This window comes from Tachyglossus aculeatus, chromosome X2 (genome assembly GCF_015852505.1).
Source record: "Tachyglossus aculeatus isolate mTacAcu1 chromosome X2, mTacAcu1.pri, whole genome shotgun sequence".
Taxonomy (NCBI): domain Eukaryota; kingdom Metazoa; phylum Chordata; class Mammalia; order Monotremata; family Tachyglossidae; genus Tachyglossus; species Tachyglossus aculeatus.
The window spans coordinates 5,577,607-5,598,511 of record NC_052100.1 but is presented as its reverse complement, the minus strand read 5'-3'; the positions used below and the strand labels follow the sequence as shown (position 1 = coordinate 5,598,511).

Below are 20,905 nucleotides of genomic sequence, written 5' to 3'. Positions count from 1 at the left end.
TAGACAAACAGAGGCTTGCAGCAGATTGCCAGTTGAGCTGTTCTTTCAAAATTTTACAGAAATGACTTGTAAAAATATTTTCCCTAGTGTTAACATTATTGGAAGGGAACTCAGAGCTTGGTGATAAAACAAACCTAGATTCGATCCCTGTTTTCCCTCCTACCTAGACTGAGCACCAAGTGGGATCTTGTGTCTACCCCAGCACTCAGTACAGTGCTCGGCACATAGTAAGTGCTTAAAGAGTACCACAATTATTATTATTATTATTATTATTATTATTATTATCATTATTACACTGTGACCTGGAGATTGGTTGACTTCACTTAGTTAGGCAAACACTGGGTTGAATTTTAGGTAGGAACCCTGAAAATTAGCCTTGTTGCCTTCGCTGAGGCTGGAAAGAAGCCCTTCCATTCAAATGGAGGTCCGTTACAATCAATCAGTAGTATTTATGGAGCTCCTACCGTGTGCATAGCACTGTACTAAACACTTGGGAGAGTACAATAGAGTTTGTAGACATGATCTTTGCCCTCAAGGAGCTTACACCTTAACTTCAGTGAGCGTTTCAAATCTGAACAAGCCCTGCCCCTACCCCCAGAAGGTCCTTCTTGCTATATTCCAGTATGTCTTATTTCCCTGGAGTTCTGTGGCTTACGGAACTGGACGTTCTAAGCAGAAGCCTTGAAGAAATCATGAAGAACCTGGATGTTACCCAGGTTCAGCATTTTCATTCATTCCCACCAGTTCTTCTGTGCATTCTCAATACGATATGAGCTCGTTGTGGGCAGGGAATGTGTCTGCTTATTGTTGTCTCATACTCTCCCAAGCGCTCAGTAAATACAATTGAATGAATGAACGAATGAATGATCCTTTTTTACACATCCCCCTTGGTGAATTTCTGCCATTTTCAGTGTTTCTTATCCACCAGTCAATGATATTTATTGAACACTTACAATGTGCAGAGCACTTTCCTAAAAACTTGGGAGAGTACAATACAATTTCACCCATGCCATCTTCTTTTGTCTCTCTACAAGCTGAAGCCAGCACCTACCACTCTCCTATCTCCAGCAAAGCTGACAGCCTCTGACCCAAAAGTTCCTGGCCCATTCTCAGCCTTCCTCAGAGGTGTTTTCTTCTCCTTCTCGGAGGCCAGCCTGTAGCATTTACGAGCTGCATTCATTCATCCACTCATTCAGGTGTACATATTGAGCGCTTACTGTGTGCGGAGCACTGTACTAAGCACTTGGGAGAGTACAATACAACAATAAGCAGACACAGTCCCTGCCCACAACAAACTGCAGAGCCCACCCACCTTGTTTTGCATAATATTTAGCTTTCGGAAGTGCTGATTTTGTGGCAGTTAGAAATGTGCTCTGGAAGCAAGGCTTTGGACCTCTGCCCCTCCAAGTCTCTTTCTTCTGCTCCCAGCGATCTCCTCTTCCTCACTATCTGCATCTGCCCATTGAAGTTCTTGCCGTTTCTTCCTGGACGTCTCAGGGTCCAACAGCAAAGTTCTGATTATTCAGAAACTGGCCTATGCCGCTTTCTTCCTGCTGCTACCTTCAATCCATCAATCAGTCAATCAATGGTATTTATTGAGTACTTTGTGCAGAGCACTGTACTAAGTAATTGCAAAAGTACAGTATAATAGAATTGGTAGATGCAGTCTCTTCCCACAAACAGCATTTTTTTTAATGGTATTTGCTAAGCGCTTACTCTTGTGCCAGACACTGTATGAAGCTCTGGGGTAGATACAAGAAAATAGATACAATCTCCCTTGTGGGCAGGGAACCCTCCCAAGCGCTTAGTACAGCCTCAGTAAGCACTAAATAAATATGATTAATTGATTGACTAATGGAACTTGGACAGTCAAATTGGCCCCTTGGCAAGCTCCAACTGGTGCCAGCAGAGAAAAAAAGTTCAAGGTGGACATTGTCAAAGGGGTAGGTTTTAAAATGATTATTTCCAGGACCCCAAGTTTAAATCTAAGGTTGGTGTCACCTCACCCGCTGACATCCTCTCTCTCGGTTAACATGGATTTTGCACACTGACCTTTGAAATGTCAGAGTGCAATCGTAGCTTCTAGACAAATGATAGAATTAGAACAATAGAACAATTGATAGAAATATTTTAAGGGGAAGGAGGCTGGGTTATCAGATTTGTTTTCCAGTTCACCCCAGGCACCTCTGGCTCGCTGCCCTGGCTCCTCTTTCATGGGCAGAAGTCAGTAGGTCTGGATTGGGGAAACTGCAGAGCAATTCCAATCCAAGCCCGTAGCCTGAAGCAGTATTATTTGTGTGTGTGTGTGTGTGTGTGTGTGTTGCACAATTTATAAAGCTAATAAAGCCATGATTGTATTTTCTGTGGAATGAAATTTTTGACTGATTGGTAGTTAGAAGAATATTTTAAAGGAAGGAATAGATATTTCCTCCAAGCTGCCATTTGTGTTACTGTGTGGTAATCACTTGGAGAGGAGAGGAGCTCAGTATTTTGTTAGTGAAATCAGTTTTATCTGGGTATGTCCCAGGCCCATTTTGAAGTAGAAATGCAAGTTTATGTACCTTTCCATGATCCATTATGCTAAAGTCATATTTAATCATTATTGCTGTAAGGAATCTCTTTTGAGTGTTAGTATTAATGTCCATGCCAAGAACAACCATCAGTGTTATATTTAGCCCATTTTATTTTTTTTATGGGGGGGGAAACAATTATTTTAAAGAATGAAGGTATTAACCCAGTATTTCATATGCATCCTTTCTTATGACAAATGTTATTAACTTGAGCTATGTGTTTTATTCCTATTTTGTAACCTGATCGCAAAGAATGCAGTGTTTGGAGGTTCTTTGCATATCTTGCTTTATACTTGGCTCAGTAATAGTACTTTTTTGACCTTTTAAAAAAAATAAACCACATTAGTGTACAGTCCATTTATGAGGATGTTTTGTGAATATGTAAGATAAACTTTTGCCCTAAGCCCCTGAATAAACTCCACACTAAAAAGGGACGAATGTCGATTTTAAATCACTACAGAGTAAATGTCCGATGTGTTTGAAATGGGTCACTGCAGCCCTCAGGGGCAGAGGGAAGGCTGGGAATTACAACAGTGATAATAATTGTGGTATTTGTTAAGCGTTTATTATATGTACCAAGCGCTGTTCTAAGCTCGAGGATAGATACAAGATGATGGGGCCCATATGGGGCTCACAGCCTGTGTAGGAAGAAGAAGATGTTATCGGCCCTCCATTTTGCAGGTAAGAGAACTGAGGTCCAAAGAAGCGAATAATAGTAATAACGATGGTATTTGTTAAGCACTCAATCTGTGCCAGGCACTGTACTAAGCGCTGGGGTGGAGACAAACAAAGCAGGTTGGACACAGTCTCAGTCCCCATTGTGGAGATGAGGTAACGGAGGCCCAGGGCAGTGAAGTGACTTTCCCCAGGTCACAGAGCAGACAAGTGGTGGAGGAAGGATTAGAATACAGCTCCTTTGACCCCCAGGCCCGGGCTCTTGCCAGGAGGCCACGCCGTTTCTCCAAGGGGGAGGGCCGGGAATAATAATAATAATAATGATGGCATTTATTAAGCGCTTACTATGTGCAAAGCACTGTTAAGCAGCGTGGCTCAGTGGAAAGAGCCCGGGCTTGGGAGTCAGAGGTCATGGGTTCAAATTCCGACTCCACCGCTTGTCAGCTGTTTGGCTCTGGGCAAGTCACTTCACTTCTCTGTGCCTCAGTTCCCTCATCTGTAAAATGGGGATTAAGATTGTGAGCCCCACATGGGACAACCTGATCACCTTGTATCCTCCCCAGCGCTTAGAACGGTGCTTTGCGCATAGTAAGCGCTTAACAAATACCAAAATTATTATTATTTTTTTCGGGGAGGGGAGGGGCCATGGAGAGGGGAGGGGCTGGAGGGGCGGGCAGGGCTAGGGAGGGGGGAGGGGCTAGAGGGCGGGGAGGGGCTATAATAATAATAATGACGGCGTTTGTTAATAATAACAATAATTGTGGTATTTGTTAAACGCTTACTAGAAGCAGCGTGGCTCAGTGGAAAGAGCCCCGGTTTGGGAGTCAGAGATCAAGGGTTCAAATCCCGGCTCCTCCAACTGTCAGCTGTGTGACTTTGGGCAAGTCACTTCACTTCTCTGTGCCTCAGTTACCTCATCTGTAAAATGGGGATTAAAACTGTAAGCCCCCCCCCCTTGGGACAACCTGATCACCTTGTATCCTCCCCAGCGCTTAGAACAGTGCTTTGCACATTAATGATGGTATTTGTTAAGCGCTTACTATGTGCAAAGCACTGTTCTAAGCGCTGGGGAGGTTACAAGGTGATCAGGTTGGCCCATGGGGGTTCACAGTCTTCATCCCCATTTTCCAGATGAGGGAACTGAGGCCTAATAATTATTATTATTATAGCATTTTATTAAGTGCTCACTTTGTGCAAAGCACTGTTCCAAGTGCTGGGGAGGATACAAGGTGATCAGATTGTCCCATTGGGGGGCTCACACTCTTCATCCCCATTTTACAGATGAGGGAACTGAGGCCCAGAGAAGCGAAGTGACTTGCCCAAAGTCACACAGCTGACAAGGGGCAGAGCCGGGATTAGAGCCCATGACCTCTGGCTCCCAAACCCGTGCTCTTTTCACTGAGCCACGCTGCTGGAGGGGTGGAGAGGGGAGGGGCCGGAGCGGCTGGAGGTAGTGGGCGGGACTAATAATAAGAGTAATAATGATGGCATTTATTAAGCGCTTACTATGTGCAAAGCACTGTTCTAAGCGCTGGGGAGGTGACAAGGTGATCAGGTTGTCCCACGGGGGGCTCACAGTCTTCATCCCCATTTTACAGATGAGGGAACTGAGGCCCAGAGAAGTGAAGTGACTTGCCCAAAGTCACACAGCTGACAATGGGCAGAGTCGGGATTTGAACCCATGACCTCTGACTCCAAAGCCCGGGCTCTTTCCACCACCGAGCCACGCTGTTTTAATCAATCAATCAATTGTATTTATTGAGCGCTTACTCTGTGCAGAGCACTGCACTGAGCGCTTGGGAAGTACAAGTTGGCAACATATAGAGACAGTCCCTACCCAACAGTGGGCTCACATTAATAATAATAATAATGATGGCATTTATTCAGCGCTTACTATGTGCAAAGCACTGTTCTAAGCGCTGGGGAGGTGATCAGGTTGTCCCACGGGGGGGCTCACACGATTTTAATCCCCGTTTGACAGATGAGGTCACTGAGGCCCAGAGAAGTGCCCAGTCACGCAGCTGACAGTTGGCGGAGGCGGGATTTGAACCCACGACCTCTGAGTCCGAAGCCCGGGCGCTTTCCACCGGGCCACGGCTGCTTCTCTAGAGAGGGAGGGGCTGGAGGGAGTGGGCGAGGCTAAGAGGGAGCGTAGTGGGCTCCCTCCCCCCGGGGCGTGGTCCGCCGCATGCCCCCGTGGGGCTCCGGCTCGGGGGCCATGGCGGTCCAGCGGCGCCGCAAACGGGACACCCTGGAGCTGAGGAGGAGGTTCATCGGGTAAGGGGGTTCGGGGGGGGCCGAGGGACGGGGGGAAAAGGGAAAAGGGGGACCCCTTCCCTGCCCCCTCCCCCCGGACAGATGCCATGCCGTGCGGAGGCTCGGGCCCAGGAGCAGGCCTCAGCCGGGGGCTCGGGCCTGCAGCCTCCCTGTGGGCAGCCAGTGTCGTCTGTTCACTGTTCGTTCATTCATTAAGTCGTATTTAGTGAGCGCTTACTGTGTGCTGAGCACTGGACTAAGCGCTTGGGAATCAATCAATCAATCCACAAGTTGGCAACATAGACGGTCCCTACCCAACCGCGGGCTCACAGTCTAGGAGGGGGAGGGAGACGGACAGACAACAGAACAAAACATATTAACAAAATAAGTATGTGCAAGTAAAATAAATAAATACATATATACAGGTGCTGTGGGGAAGGGAGACAGAGAACAAAACCAAACATACTAACAAAATTAAAATAAATAGAATAGATATGTACAAATAAAGTAAATAAATAGAGTAAAAAATATGTACAAACATATATACATATAGACAGGTGCTGTGGGGAAGGGAAGGAGGTAAGATGGGGGGGATGGAGAGGGGGAGAGGAAGGAGGGGGCTCAGTCTGGGAAGGCCTTACTAACTACTAAGTAGGCATTCTTACTACTACTAATAATAACGGTGTTCATCAAGCGCTGACCCTGTGCCAAGCGCTGTTCTAAGCGCCCGGGTAGATCCAAGCTAATCAGTTTGTCCCACACGGAGCTCGCAGCCTCAATCCCGAATTTCCAGGTGAGAAGTGACCAAGGCTCTGCTGAGAGCTCACCTCCTCCAGGAGGCCTTCCCAGACTGAGCCCCTTCCTTCCTCTCCCCCTCTCCATCCCCCCCCATCTTACCTCCTTCCCTTCCCCACAGCACCTGTATATATGTATATATGTTTGTACATATTTTTTACTCTATTTATTTTATTTGTACATATCTATTCTATTTATTTTATTTTGTTAGTATGTTTGGTTTCGTTCTCTGTCTCCCCCTTTTAGACTGTGAGCCCACTGTTGGGTAGGGACTGTCTCTATATGTTGCCAATTTGTACTTCCTAAGCGCTTAGTACAGTGCTCTGCACATAGTAAGCGCTCAATAAATACGATTGATGATGATGATGATGATGATGACTTTCCCAGAGTCACACAGCTGACGAGTGGCGGGGCCCGGGTTAAAACCAGGCCCTTCCGACTCCCAGACCCGGGCTCCAGCCGCTAAATCAATCAATCAATCGTATTTATTGAGCGCTTACTGTGTACAGAGCACTGTACTAAGCGCTTGGGAAGTACAAGTTGGCAAAGCCACGCGGCTTTTCTGTGGCAAAGTCGTCGTAGGAATAAGTGTTGGGACGGAGGCAGACAGGAGCCAAATCAATCGTTTTAGTATTTATTGAACTCCTACTCTGTGCAAAGCGCCGTTCTTTGTTCTGTATTTGACCACCGTAGACACGGTCCTTGCCCTTAAGGAATTCATAGTCTACTGCGTGCTGAGCCCCGGATTACACGCTTGGGAGATTATTTTAGAGTTGTTAGGCATGTAGCGGAGAAGACAGCCACAAAATGGCGTTTTAGGGAGGGGAAGCAACTGAATTTAAAGATATGGCCCACCCTGAGCACGTATAGTAGTAAGTAGACTTCCCATGTGTGCAGTGCCCTGAGAAGGTAGGAAGTACAGAATAATAATAATGATGCTATTTGTTAAGCGTTTACTATGTGCTGAGCACTGGGGTAAACACAAGTTAAGCAGGTTGTCGCACTTGGGGCTCACAGTCTTAATCCCCATTTTACAGACGACAAATGAGGCACAGGGAATCAGTCAATCAATCGTATTTATTGAGCGCTTACTGTGTGCGGAGCACTGCACTAAGCGCTTGGGAAGTACAAGTTGGCAACATATAGAGACAGTCCCTACCCAACAGTGGGCTCACAGTCTAGAAGGGGGAGGCAGAGAACAAAACCAAACACACTAACAAAATAAAATAAATAGAATAGATATGTACAAGTAGATCTGTACACGACCTCTGACTCCCAAGCCTGTGCTGCTTCCGCTAAGCCACGCTGCCCCAGAAGCGACTGGAGCCTGCTGTTGGGTGGTGACCGTCTCTATATGTTGCCAACGTGTACTTCCCAAGCGCTTAGTACAGTGCTGTGCACACAGTAAGCACTCAATAAATACGATTGAATGAATGAATGAATGAATGAATGACTGTTTTCCCCCCCAACGTGGAGGCTACAGTTGGGGGCGGGGGGCAGGAGCCTGCCGTCCACGCAGTGACAGACAGCAGACGGTTTGCTCCTCCGTTGGCTTCCGCAGCTCGTCCTGCAGGCTCTTCTTTTCCGAAGACCCGGTGAAGATCGTCCGGGGCCGGGGTCAGTACGTGTATGACGAAGAGGGAGCGGAGTACCTCGACTGCATCAACAACGTGGCTCACGGTCCGGGCACCCCACCCCACCACTCCGAACCCCCTCCCCGCCTCATTCCCTGAGTTTGTCTTTCCCGGTTTCCCGTTAGAGGAGGGACTGGAAGAGGCAAGGCTGCTGAAGGATGCATGCCCTTGGGGGACACTTAGAACGTTTAGCGCTTAGTACGGTGCTTGATAGTGTAAGCACTTAAATATCATTTTTCGGAAAAAATGAAACAACCCCTTGGGTGGTCGGGCCATTCTCTCACCTGTTTCTGTCCCTCCTCTTCCAGTGGGGCACTGCCACCCTCTCGTCGTCAAAGCTGCTCACGAGCAAAACCAAGTGCTGAACACTAACAGCCGCTACCTGCACGACAACATGGTGGATTACGCCCAGAAGCTATCGGACACGCTGCCGAAAGAGTTGTGTGTGTTCTATTTTCTGAATTCGGGGTAAGTTTACGAGTCCGTCCCAGCCCCCCGCCGTCCTCCGGCTTGCCCCTAAGCCAGGGAGCCTTTTCAGAGAAACAGCGTGGCCCAACGGCCTGGAAGCCAGGCAAGTTCTGGGTTCTAATCCTGGCTCCGCTACTTGCTTGTTGTGTGGCCTGGGACTTAACTTCCCTGGGCCTCGGTTTCCTCATCTGTTCTCCCTCCCACTTAGACTGCGAGCCCCTTGTGGGACTGTGTCCAACCTTATTATCTTGTATCTAATCTGTCCCAGGACTCAAAACAGTGCTTGGCATCTAGTAAGCATTTAACAAATGGCCGTAATTATTATTTTTTTATTATCAGATCTGGCTCAGGGAGGTTCAGCAAAGCGATCCTCAATTCATGTAACTGAATGGCACTATATTTCTAAATTTACTCACGACACATTGGTCTCAACTCGGGGGGGCTTGAGCTCTGTGAGTGGGGAGGTCACAGGGAAATGGAGACCGTCAGCTTCAAGGCTGTCCCCCAGAACTGCCCCTCTTTCTTATCCATGCTCTCAGTTGTAATTATTGAGTGCTTACTGTGCAGAGCACTGTACTAAGTGCTTGGGAAAGTACAATTCAATGTACATATCTCTGATTTATTTGTATTGCTGTCTCCCTCCCCCTCGAGATTGTAAGCTCGATGTGGGCCGGGAATGTCTGTTTATTGCTATATTGAACTCTCCCAAGTGCTTAATATGATCGAATGAATGAGTTGGTAGATATTCCCTTTCCACAAGGAATTTATAGTCATCCCGGTGGAAACAGAAACTAAAATGAATTGCAGATCGAAGTGTGCGGGCCAGGTTGTAGTAAGAGACCAGGGGGTTAGTGAGGCAGAAGGGGACGAACCGATTGAACGCCTTAAAGCCGACGAATGTGATCGATGGCCCAGTTGACTGGTTAAATGCCTGCTGCCTGAATGTCGTGCCGTCCGCCCAAGGCGGTTTGCTGCTTGGCTCCCAGGGATGGGGCCCCTGAGCGGCCGCTGGATTCTCCGTTGTAGGTCCGAAGCCAATGACCTGGCCCTGCGCCTGGCCCGCCAGTACACCGGCCATCGGGACGTGGTGGTATTAGACCAGTAAGTGAGGGTCCTGGGGTGGGAGTTGCTGCTGGAGGGGCAGGGGCGGCCTTTAGAGTAGCCAAATCAGGGACGACAGGAGAGAATCGGGCTCGGACCCTGGCTCGGGGGATGGAAGGAATCCAATGTGGACGGGAGACCAGGGCTCACTCGGGACTTGAGGCTCCCATCCCTCCCACCCAGATTCTGCCTGCCTGGGCCATCAGGCACCAACCCTTTGGATCCGTGGGGGCTGGCGGGCCCCTCTCAGAGCAGAGGCGACCACTGCCTGCAGCCTCAGAGACACTGGAAGAGGAGAGTGGGAGCACTCAAGGAGCCGGGACAGAGCCTGGGGTGAAAGTCCAGCTTCTTCACCCGGGGACCATCGGGGCAGGCCAAGCACTTAGCCAAGTTTCAGGGGGTCAATCATTCAGTGGTGTTTTTTGGGCACTTACTGTGTGCGGAGCATGTTCTAGAGTCTTGGAAAAGAATAATATGGTAGAGGTGGTAAACACGTTCCCTCCCCCAAGAAGCTCACAGTCTAGAGAGGAAGACCAACCTTAAAAAAAATTAGTGATGAGGGAATGGATAAGTATGAGGAGGGGTACTTAAGTGGGGCTTGGAGTGGAGTTAATATCAAGTTCTGAAAGTTGTCCCTATCTAAGCTGTAAGCTCCTTGTGGGCAGGGAATATGTCTGCCAACTTCTTATATCGTACTCTCCCAAATGTTTAGTGCGTGTACTCTGCACACAGTAAGCACTTGGTAACTGCGATTGATTGATTGAGTGATTACAGGTCCAAGTGCTTAGGCCACATAGAAGGGAGGGCGAATGGGAGAAATGGCCTAGTCGTGGGGGGGCTTCTTGGAAGAGATGTGGGGGTCTTTTGGATATGGGACGTGAACTAGCTCCATCATCATCATCAATCGTATTCATTGAGCGCTTACTGTGTGCAGGGCACTGTACTAAGCGCTTGGGAAGTACAAATTGGCAACATATAGAGACAGTCCCTACCCAACAGTGGGCTCACAGTCTAAAAGACTCCAGGCCAGAGAGAGAGGATGAGGACAAAGCTTCAGGAGCGCAGTAGATGAGATTGAGATACGGAGCGTAGAATGGCATTTAGAGGAGCAGGTGCGCAGGCTGGGTTGCAGTGAGAGATCGGCAAGGTAAGGGGGAGAGCTGATTGAGTGCCTTAAAGCCGATCGACAAGGTCACAAGCTGATCTCCTTTCCGCGTGAAACAGACAGCAGAGACCGACAGAACTCAGGTTCCGGGAAACCACTTGCCGAAAACCGTGGCCACTGTGTCTGAGTGTGATGTGTTGTCTCTCACTGCCTCTCCGCCTCTAGTGCGGTGCTTCTTTGGTTCAGGAGAGATTAAAGGAGCGGACTTCACCATTTCTTGAGTAACGAACCTGATCCACCGTGTGAGGAGAGAGTGTGATGTTGTGTATGTGTGAGTGAGAGAGATGTCCTGGTGGTGGGCGTGCTGTGTTTGTGTGTTCTTCGTGTGTGTGGTCCTGGTGGTGGGAGCTGTATTGGTGAGCATGGGTATGTGTGTGGCCCTGGTTTTGGGTGCTCCGAGTGGGTGCGGGTCGTGGGTGAGGAGGGTCCCGGCGGCGGACATTCTGCATATGGGCCCGTGGGACCTGTCGGGTGGAGAGTCTGGGTAGGCCGTGCGGAAGCCAGAGCAGCCGTCCGCTTCCCCTTTAGCGGCTCAAAGATAACGTCGGTCTGTTTCATCCCAAGTGCTTACCACGGCCACCTGAGCTCCCTGATTGACATAAGTCCGTATAAGTTCCGCAGCCTGGAAGGACAGCAGGAGTGGGTCCACGTGGTACGCCCGCCCTCTCTCCCTCCCCGCCCCTCCCCTCTCCCCCCAACCCTCCACCACCAACACTCAATGCCAGTTTCAGTCTTCCTCCCGGACCCTAATCCTAAACTCCCGTGTCCCCTGCAGGCACCTCTCCCAGACACCTATCGAGGGCTGTACCGGGAAGAACACCCAGATCCGGCCGCGGCCTACGCCCAGGAGGTGAAGCGCTTGGTGGACGGGGCCCACGAGAAGGGCAGGAAGGTAATCGGGAAGGGCCCCGAGCCACGGGCCAAGCTTTCCGGAATTGGGGGCTCTGGAGGGGGGAGTTTGACACGTCCAGAGGCGGGGACCACGTGGCCAGACCTGGGCTCGAGCTGGAGGGAGGAATACGGTCCTGTGCAGTGGCGTGGCCTACTGGAAGGAGCCTGGAGCAGGGAGTCTGAGGAGACTCGGGTTCTGATCCCAGCCCGGCCCCCGGCCCGCTCTGCGGCCTAAACATCGCTCCTCTGGGCCTGAGTTTCCTCCGTGGTTAAATGGGGCGAGCTACGGACACTCCCTCCTAGAGTGGGCATCTCCCAAGCTGTCCAATCCAGCCGTCCAATCCATTTGCTCTGTGCAGAGTGTTGTACTAAGAGTTAATAGACAGGATCCCTGCCCTCATGGAGATTGCAATCCAGTGGGAGAGACAGACAGAGATAAACAGCAGAGTTTAAAGATCTGTAAATAAGGGCTCCGGGGTAGTGGGAGGAAGGTGCCTTGGAAGGTGACGTGGAAGTCCTGAAGTGACAGTGGGTGGGGAGATGAAAGGTGAGTCAGGAAATGTCTCCTAGAGGTTGACAGGAGTTTAGAAGGCCTTTGAAGATGGGGAGAGCGGCTATCTGTCAGGTAAGGAAAGGGAATGAGTTCCAGGCACGAGGGGAAGGACTTGAGCATGGGATCGGTGGCGAGAGACACGAGAACAAGGCAAAACTAGTAGATTGGCATAAGAGGGGGTGAAGCTTACAAGCTGGCATGTGCTGGAGAGGAATGGCAGGAGGGAGATGGGGGAATAACTGAAGGGTCTTGGGATGGGTTTTTTAGGACAGGAGTTATCCATGTGGGGAAGGAGCTATTGGAGGGTGAGCAGTTGAAGATGGCAGTCAGGGAAAGAAAAAGGGAGGGGGCAAGAGTTTAATAAGGTGCGTAGAGCTGGGGTCTGAATTGCAGGTGGAGGGGATAGAGTTTGAAAACAAACCGATCTCTTGAGAGTAGGACAGGAGGGTGAGAGGGAGTACGGAGGGATGGGAGGGGTTGATTGAGCTGGGGAGATTTGGGGTGTTTCCCAGTTTCGATTTTGTCAACCAAATAGTCGGCACAGTCATCAGGTGAGAGAGATACAGGATGCGGAGACAGTGGAAGTTTAATGGGAGGCAGTTAAAAGTCAGGAATTGTTGGTGTGGGTAGTGGACATGGGAATCAATAAGGGAGGAGAGGGCAGAGTTAGAGCAGGAGGGGATTCATTCATTCATTCAGTTCTATTTATTGAGCACTAATTGTGGCACTAATTGTGTTCAAAGTCAGCACTGGGTTTGGCACATAGTAAACACATGCTAATATCTGCCGCCACTCTTGGAGGTGTCGCTGAGTCCGGGGGGCCTGCAGCAGAAGCCCTGCAGTCTCCTCCACTCCCCGGCCCCCCTCCGCTCCCTGGTGCTGTCCGGCTTGGGCTGCGGACCCAGCGGGGCTCTGTTTCCCCACCCAGATCGCTGCCTTCTTCATCGAGTCTCTACCCAGCGTCGGAGGGCAGATCATCCCCCCAGCCGGCTATTTCCAGAAGGTGGCTGAGTAAGTGGACGTGTTGGCCGTCCTGTGGGGAGGGAGCCAGGGGAGCTGCAGAGAGGGAGTCCCGGGGTGGGCGCTGGATAGTGAGATGGCCCCAAACCCTTGGGTTTCTGCAGGGGGCGGCGAGGCTCAGAGACTAGTGGGCAGGGCTTGCTGGTCACTGTGTGGGTCAGGTCCTGAACTCTTTGGCCTGTAGCATCACGTACCCAGCAGGGACAAAGTGACCAGTGGTGGAGGAAACCACCCCCCCCAACTACAAGGCCGTGGTCCACAAGTGAATTTGGGGTCCCTGCCTGGCCTTCCGGTGGAACTGGGGGTCTTGGATACTGGGGAAGCAAGCAAGGGGGTCTCAGGAGTTGATTTGGGCAGCACAGATGTTTAGAGAAGACTTTGCCTCCGATCCTTTCATATAAGGGCCCTGTTCCATTCCAAGCCCCCGTGGGTCTTCCCCCAGATTGACCGCTGACTCTGGAGTCTCTCTCCTTGGGGAGCGTCTCCTGGCCCAGGACAGAGCCAGTCTGTGAGCCTGAGGCCAGCCAGGTTTGTCTCACGGGCCCGGAGGTCCACCACGGAAGTGGGGGCCGGCCTCTCTCGGGCCTGGTCTCGGGCTGGCTCGGGACTGACCGGGCCCCGCCCACATTGCAGACACATCCGCGGGGCCGGAGGAGTCTTCGTCGCGGATGAGATTCAGGTCGGCTTTGGCCGCGTGGGCCAACACTTCTGGGCCTTCCAGCTCCAGGGCCAGGACTTCGTCCCGGACATCGTCACGATGGGCAAGCCCATCGGGAACGGCCACCCGATCGCCTGCGTGGCCACCACCCAGGCCATCGCGGCCGCATTTGCGGCCACGGGGGTCGAGTACTTCAACACGGTAAGCGAGGAGGGGATGGGGGGATTAGGGGGAGGGCTCCACCCGCCTGCCAACCTGGGGCCTCCCGCTAGCCTGAATTTGGGGTTGTGGGGGAGCAGAAACTGCGAGTTGGTCTCCCGGGCGTCTCCAGACCCTCTTGGGTCTGGCCCCAGGCCAGAGATCTGGGGAAAGAGCCTGGGTGCAGTGGAGCGGGCCAAACCCGATTTAGTCAGTCAGGGGGGCCGGGGCAAAGCCAGACCCCTCCCCGGCCCACCCGCCCACCTCTGAACCGGGGGCCGCCTGGGCTCTGTGGAGCCCCTCTGCCCCCCTGCCCTCAGTTTGGAGGGAGCCCGGTGTCGTGCGCAGTGGGGCTGGCCGTCTTAGAGGTCCTGGAGCAGGAGAAGCTCCAGCAGCACGCTGCCCGCGTCGGAGGCTTCCTGATGGAGCGGCTGCGCCAGCAGAAAGCCAAGCACCCCATCATCGGCGACGTCAGGTGAGTCGGTCCCCGGAGAACCGGGAGGGCGGCCTCAGAATCGGGGTCTGCCTTCGCAAGACCCTCAACTGCCCGAGGGTGGATCACGAGCCTGGGAGTGGCTTCACCACTTGACTGCCGAATGTCCTTGGGCAAGTCACAACAACTCGGGGGCTCAGATTCCCCATCTGTAAAATGGGAATCCAGTGCCTGTTCCCCGTCACCTTTAGACCAGAAGCCTCACATGGAACAGGAACTGTCTGATGTGATTAAGTTCTATTCACCCGAGCACTTAGCGCAGTTCTTAGCACATAGTAAACTCTTAACAAAATAGCTCTGCCAGGCGCACGAGCAGGAGGGTTGGGCATGTCGGAAACCAAGGGTCTCCACTGGCTCGGATCCCACCCTCCTAGCAGGGCCAGCCTCTCCTGATGGGCAGCGTTTGGTTCTGGTGGGCCCCTGCTAGCTGTTCTGGGGGCCCACCTCCAATTCCCAGCATTCAGGGATGTAACTTTTTTTTTTTATGGTCATTTGTTAAGCCCTTACTCTGTGCAGAGCACAGTACTAAGCTCTTGGGAGAGTGCAGTGCAACGGAGTTGGTAGTCGTGCACTGTTCTAAGCACTGGGGTAGATGCAAGTTAACCAGGTCAGACACGTCCCCATCCCAAGTAGGAGAGAGAACTCCATACCGCACGGTCCCCAACAAGAGCCACTTGCTCTCTGGTTTGAGCCGTGGAGCAGATGAAGGGCTTCTTTAATTGTCTCCTCTTTCTCCTCCAAACTGCTCCATTTGACCCGGAAGCCTGGCCTTTCCCAAGGTTCAAAGATCACACATCTCCCTGGTTGCATGGCTTGGGATTCTCATGGTTTTGGGGAGCTGGGCATTTTGCTCTCCTGCTCCTTCATATCTTAACAGTGAAGAGACCTGCCCCAGCCATATAACTCGGGGAAGAAAGAAATGAATAATCACTCATACGCTAAGCAGTAGGTCAGATGTAAGATAGTCAGATGGGTCACGGCCTCCATCCCACCCGGGACTCTCAGTCTAAAAGGGAGAACAGAACAGAACACGCTGCTTGAGAAAAGCAGCATGGCCTAGCGGATAGAGCCCGGGCCTTGGAGTCAGAAGGACCTATGTTCTAATCCCAGTTCTGCTAGTTGTCTGCTGTGTGACCATGGGCAAGTCACTTCACTTCTCTGTGCCTCCATTCCTTCATCTGTAAAATGGGGATTAAGGTTTTGAGCCCCCCTGTGGGACAGGGAGACTGTGTCCAACCTGATTTAACTTGTATCTACTCCAGCACTCAGTACAGTGCCTGGCACATAGTAAGCTCTTAACAGGGGTTTAGTTTCGTATTCTACAGATGAACCTGAAGGCCAGAGACATTAAGCGGGTCGCCCACGGTCACACAGCCGGTCAGTAGCAGAGCTGGGACTAGACACAGGCTCACCCCTTAGCATGTGCTCTCTCCACTGGACGGCGTTGCAGAAGGTGGTCTGCAGTCTGGGGCTCTGGCTCCAACTTTGGCTTCCCCAACTGTCACTCCTTGGGTGCGGGATGGAGGTGTGAAAGAGACCTGCCAGAGTATCCTGATTTGCCTGAATTGAAAGAGGGAATGAGATTGTGCCGAGCGGAACTGCGGAAGGAGGGCTGCCCTTGCATTGTTTGCCTTTCAGGGGCGTCGGGCTGTTTGTCGGAGTGGACCTAATCGCAGACGTGGAAGCGAGGACTCCAGCTACCAAAGAAGCTGACTGTCTCGTCTCCAGGTATTTTTCTAAAACCCCTCCCGACCCTAACCCCGGGCCGAACAGACCCTTCTCCCGGATGGGTTTGTTCACTCAGCGGTGAGGCCTACCTAGTGGAGAGAGCACAAGCCTGGGAGTCAGAGGACCTGGGTTCTCATCCTGACTCTGTCACTTGCCTGCCGTGTGACTAACCGGGCCTCAGGTTCCTCGGCTGTAAAATGGAGATTCAGTACTTGTTCTCCCTCCTACTTATTCTCCCCTTCTAAACTGTACACTTGTGAGCAGGGAATGGGTTTACCAACCATGTTCTGTTATACTCTCCCAAGCGCTCTGTGCACAGAAAGCACTCGACAGATAGGCTTGAGAAATATGATTTGATTCTTAGATTGTGAGCCCCACGTAGGACAGGGGAGCCACTTGTGTCTGCCTTGATGGTATGGAATTTACCCATAGTAAGCCTTTACCAAATCCCACATGTCATTATTAGATGTCTGAGGGTTGCCTGCTTGCTTCAGGCCTGATGCCTTCCCACTTTTCCCCCCTGGTCCTGGTGTTCAGGGCTCTGCTGTTGGATAGGGCAGAGGAAATGGGAAGGGTTGAATATTCCTCTGCGGGCAGGCCAAAGGCCCAAAGAACAAGGAAGACAACAGCATTTATTGACATCTGGGTGCAGCACTGTGCTAAGCATGGGGGAACGGAAGGAAAAGCCATCTGGTCACAGGGGCGAAGACAGGCACCATGAATTGCCAAATGTGAATTGGGAAGTGAGCAATGGTTGGGGGGCAGGGGTCGACTCACCTGGCTGTTCTCAGACTGAGGCCTCTGTAAATGATTTAAGTCTAGTGATAGAAGTGAATAAAACACACACACAGTCCCTCACTCTGAGGTTGGCCAGGTAGGTGGATGGGGGAGATGAGCTCCAGAAGTCCTCACCTCAGAGAGGCCAGATTTGAACCCCACTTCCGCCCCATCCAACAGCAGTGCCCTGAGCCCCAGGATCCTCCATCTGTGTGAGGGAGGAGATGCCAAGTCTGAAGCCAGCAGGCAATCCCAGATAGTTAATAATTATCGATCAGGTACTTGTTAAGGGTTTATCACTGCGGTGGCAGCATGCCAACTCAAGGCTCCGGTCCTCACCCTTCCAGGTTAAAAACTGACTACATTCTGCTGAGTACTGACGGACCGGGGAGGAACGTGCTCAAATTTAAGCCCCCAATGTGCTTCAGCATGGATGACGCCGAGCGGGTCGTGGCAAAAATAGACCAGATTCTAACAGGTGAGCAGCTCTGGGGCCCTGGGCCTGGGCCGGCCCATCCCTGCCCCATCCATCCTGGAAGAGGTCTCTTACTTTTGGGGATGTCCCTCCCCTTTCCCTTCCACCCTCTGAGCCTCATTCTCCCACTGGCCAAGCCCACTTGGTGGAGGGCCCAGCACCAGGCACACCTGCCATCCAACAGCCACCTGGTGTGCTCATCTGTGGCTGAGGTTGGGTGGGTCGAGCCTCTTCTTGGATCTGGATCTGGGACGGTGCGGGGGACTCTGCCCCTTCAGCTGGCCGGGCTTTGGGGGTGTGTGGGACACAAGGTGGCTGCCCTGCTTCTTGTGGAGGGCCGGGGAGCTGGGCAAGGGAGAAGGTCTCTGCTCCACTCCTGAGAGAGAGCCCCTAAACCTGCCGCTCCTCTTTGCCAAAGGTGAAAGGGAGCTCGGAGGACTGTCCACCCAACCAAACAGTCCAGCTTCGGCCACCCGCAAACCCCTGCCCTAGTGGGAGGGCTGTGGGATCCACTTTTATATGTCCGAACAGCTTTGAGCTGGGACTCCCAGGCATGTGTTGTCTCGCTCCCCACAGGGCAGCTAAATTGTGTGTTTCTCTCTCCCTCTATCCCCCCATCCCTGGGCAGACATGGAGCAGGAGATGAGGAGCTGTGAAACGCTGCAGCGGGGACGGCAGTGAGGTCACCGAGGGGCGGTACTTCCAGCAGCCCGGCCTGGTGAGTAGGACGGCATCACTGAGCAGGGAACATAGCACTTCCTCAGTCAGCAGGGACCAACAGAGACCGCGGTTGTGGTATTCAGAATTCGCTTTTCAAAATAAGCTGGTTGTTGCCCCCAGTTATAGAACAGACAAGGAATGAGGATACGATAATAACGTGGTATTTGTTAAATACTTGCTATGTGCCAAGCATGATGTAGTGGTCAGGCTAGTGCTGGGACAGTCAGTCCCTCTAGATAGTCAGTTTTTCCCTCTCCCTGTTGGCTAACTTGTACTTTCCAAGCGCTTAGTACAGTGTTCTGCACACAGTAAGTGCTCAATAAATACGACTGATTGGGAATAAAGGGGAAAGGATCAGGACTTTTTCAGTTGTCCAATCTGTGGGATTTCTTTTTCCTGCACTGGCTGAGGTGGAGGAAGCACATGCCTAAGGGGCGAAGGCCAAGGGCCCTAAACAGTCCCCTCTGCCCTGGCCACACAGTTGGCTGTGCTGCCTGGGCACGCCCAGCACACCCAAGCTGGCAAGGAGTGCTGGAGCCCAAACTAAATTCAAAAACCTCTTTGATCAATATCAATTCTCCCTCCTACCTGGACTAGAAGCCTCTCAGTGCAGTGCCTGGCACAAAGTAATCACAACAGATGCCATAATGAGTATATTATATAATTATAATTATATATATTGTATATTATGTAATTATATATAATATAATGTATTATGTAATGTGCATGTTATAATATTGTATTATATATGATATGATAGTATGTTATATTATATATTATATGATATTATGTGAAGTATATTAATATAATAATATAATTTCCTAGCCACTGAGTTCACTGATGCTTGACCCTCTCCACCATGATTCTGGAATTTGTCTTTCCAAAGCTATGGATGGGATCGTATTCGAATGTGTATCTCAATAGCATGCCAACCTCCTTGACAGGCCCAAAAACTTATTAGCTGCACACCCAGCTCCTTGCCTTGTCCAAGTAGGTTGGCTTATCTGAATCTCTCACCAATTGGATGAGCCCCTGCCCTCATTAGGGGATAATTAATAAGCATCAAAGAGAGAGAGTTAGCACAGTTAGGCTAGCCTTGGCTTGGATTGGTGTCAAGCCTTGGTTGGGTTTTTTTTTTTTTCATGGTATTTGTTAAGTGCTTACTATGTTTCTGGCACTGTTCTAAGCATTGGGGTAGACCCAGGCTAATCAGGTACTACATGGGGTTCCCAGTCTACGTAGGAGGAAGAACAGGTACTGAATCCTCATTTTACAGAAAAGGAAACTGCAACAGCAAAGTTAAGTAACTCACCCATGATCACACACAAGCGTATGGTGAAGCTGGGATTAGAACCCAGGTCTGTCCCCTTTCCACTAGGCCAAGGATTATCAATTTAGGCTCAAACGAGCACATACTGAAATGCTCATTTCCCTGTTAACCACCCCTAAAACTGTGTCTGCATGAGAAGATACTTGTCTTTAGGTATCTTATCTCTAAAGATCCTATGCTGGTGACTAGGTGGGTGGTTTTCAGCATCATTAGAAGCTGGTACAAAGGGGAGCAAAAAGCTGATTGGATCCTAATAGTATTAGAATAATGATAATGATGATGGGGGTATTTCCTTGGGATGTGCAGGAGCATCATACTGGGCTTGAAAAGACACACTCGAAGAGCAGCCGTTCGCAAGCTGGTTCTGACACACAGCCTTCTCTCCTCTACAGGTACAGAAGGCCAGTGCGAGTGTAAGTGGGAAGGCTCTTACTTCTCCCCACTTCGGCTACACCGGGCTACCACAGCTGCTGTTAAACTTGCCCGCCCTTTTTGGGCTAAATTACTGGCTGCCAAAGCATTACGCCAAAAACCAGTTAAGTGTGTCTGGAAGTGTTTTTGGCAGCTGACTCAGGTACCCTCTTACCCGCAAGGCGCTGGGGTAGGATGACAATCACCCCACTTCAAAAGCGACCGCCCAGCCAAATCCCAGCCCCAGGACACGGATGTCTGCAAGTGACCCTCAGCGGTCCAACAGGCAGAAACGTAAGCACCGTGGCCCTGTGCTGTCTCTCATTTATAAACTCACCTTGTGGCTAGCCCCACCCAACCCTCTCCCCACTCCCAGCCTTCTGAAGATCCTTGACTGTTTTTTTAAATCCACTTTCTAAATTAAAGTAATTCCCTCCACCTACAGTGACTGTGAAAAAAGAGTAACTCACTGTTGTGAAGAGCAGGGGTGGCAGAAGTGGGTTTTTTCCCCTTCCTGTGTTGGAGGATTCTCAGAGCAAGGCTGGAAGAGACTCTGACCGTCTTCTGAGCCCAGAGTAGAAGGAGAGAGTGGAGGTGCTGTGGGCAACGGCAGGCCCCGGCCCTTGAACCGGGTGCCAGCCCTCAGGGGGCTTCTTGTCTTTCTCCAGCGGGAGCTATCTCCCGGGCCAAGGCTGGAGGCCTTGGTGACGAACAGGATCCAAGCAGCAGGTAAGTCATCTCAGCTAATTAAGTCTACAGTGCTGCTAGCAGGTCCTTCCCTGTTAAGGGCTGCAAAGAGGCTTTAAGTTTACACTTACCTAAGCAGTGCGGCCTATTGGAAAGAGCAAAGACCTGGGTTCTAATTCCGGCTCTGCCCGCTGCTAGCTATGGGATTCGGGGCAAGTGGCTTCACTTCTCAGGGCCGCGGTTTCCTCAACTCTAGAAGGGGGATTAAATGTTCATTCTCTCCCACTTAAAACAGTGAGT

The 20,905-nt window shown here is 51.1% G+C and overlaps 1 protein-coding gene across 4 annotated transcripts; it reads left to right on the top strand.

The window, feature by feature from the left end:
* The first annotated feature begins 5,440 nt into the window (after positions 1 to 5,440).
* On the top strand, positions 5,441 to 20,362 carry PHYKPL (5-phosphohydroxy-L-lysine phospho-lyase). 4 transcript variants are annotated; one of them, XM_038770574.1, is made up of 13 exons: positions 5,441 to 5,522; positions 7,858 to 7,976; positions 8,239 to 8,398; positions 9,425 to 9,499; positions 11,229 to 11,316; positions 11,440 to 11,556; positions 13,037 to 13,119; positions 13,762 to 13,987; positions 14,305 to 14,459; positions 16,116 to 16,205; positions 17,330 to 17,460; positions 18,086 to 18,175; positions 19,900 to 20,362. In XM_038770574.1, exons 1-12 carry the CDS (start codon positions 5,464 to 5,466, stop codon positions 18,136 to 18,138), a joined length of 1,356 nt encoding a protein of 451 aa, XP_038626502.1. In that variant the 5' UTR covers positions 5,441 to 5,463; the 3' UTR covers positions 18,139 to 18,175; positions 19,900 to 20,362. The 4 variants fall into 4 exon arrangements, with proteins under 4 accessions (XP_038626502.1, XP_038626505.1, XP_038626503.1 ...); XM_038770575.1 differs by lacking the exon at positions 7,858 to 7,976 and having other exon boundaries at positions 5,443 to 5,522; XM_038770576.1 differs by lacking the exons at positions 5,441 to 5,522; positions 7,858 to 7,976 and adding an exon at positions 8,013 to 8,145.
* The last annotated feature ends 543 nt before the right edge of the window (positions 20,363 to 20,905 follow it).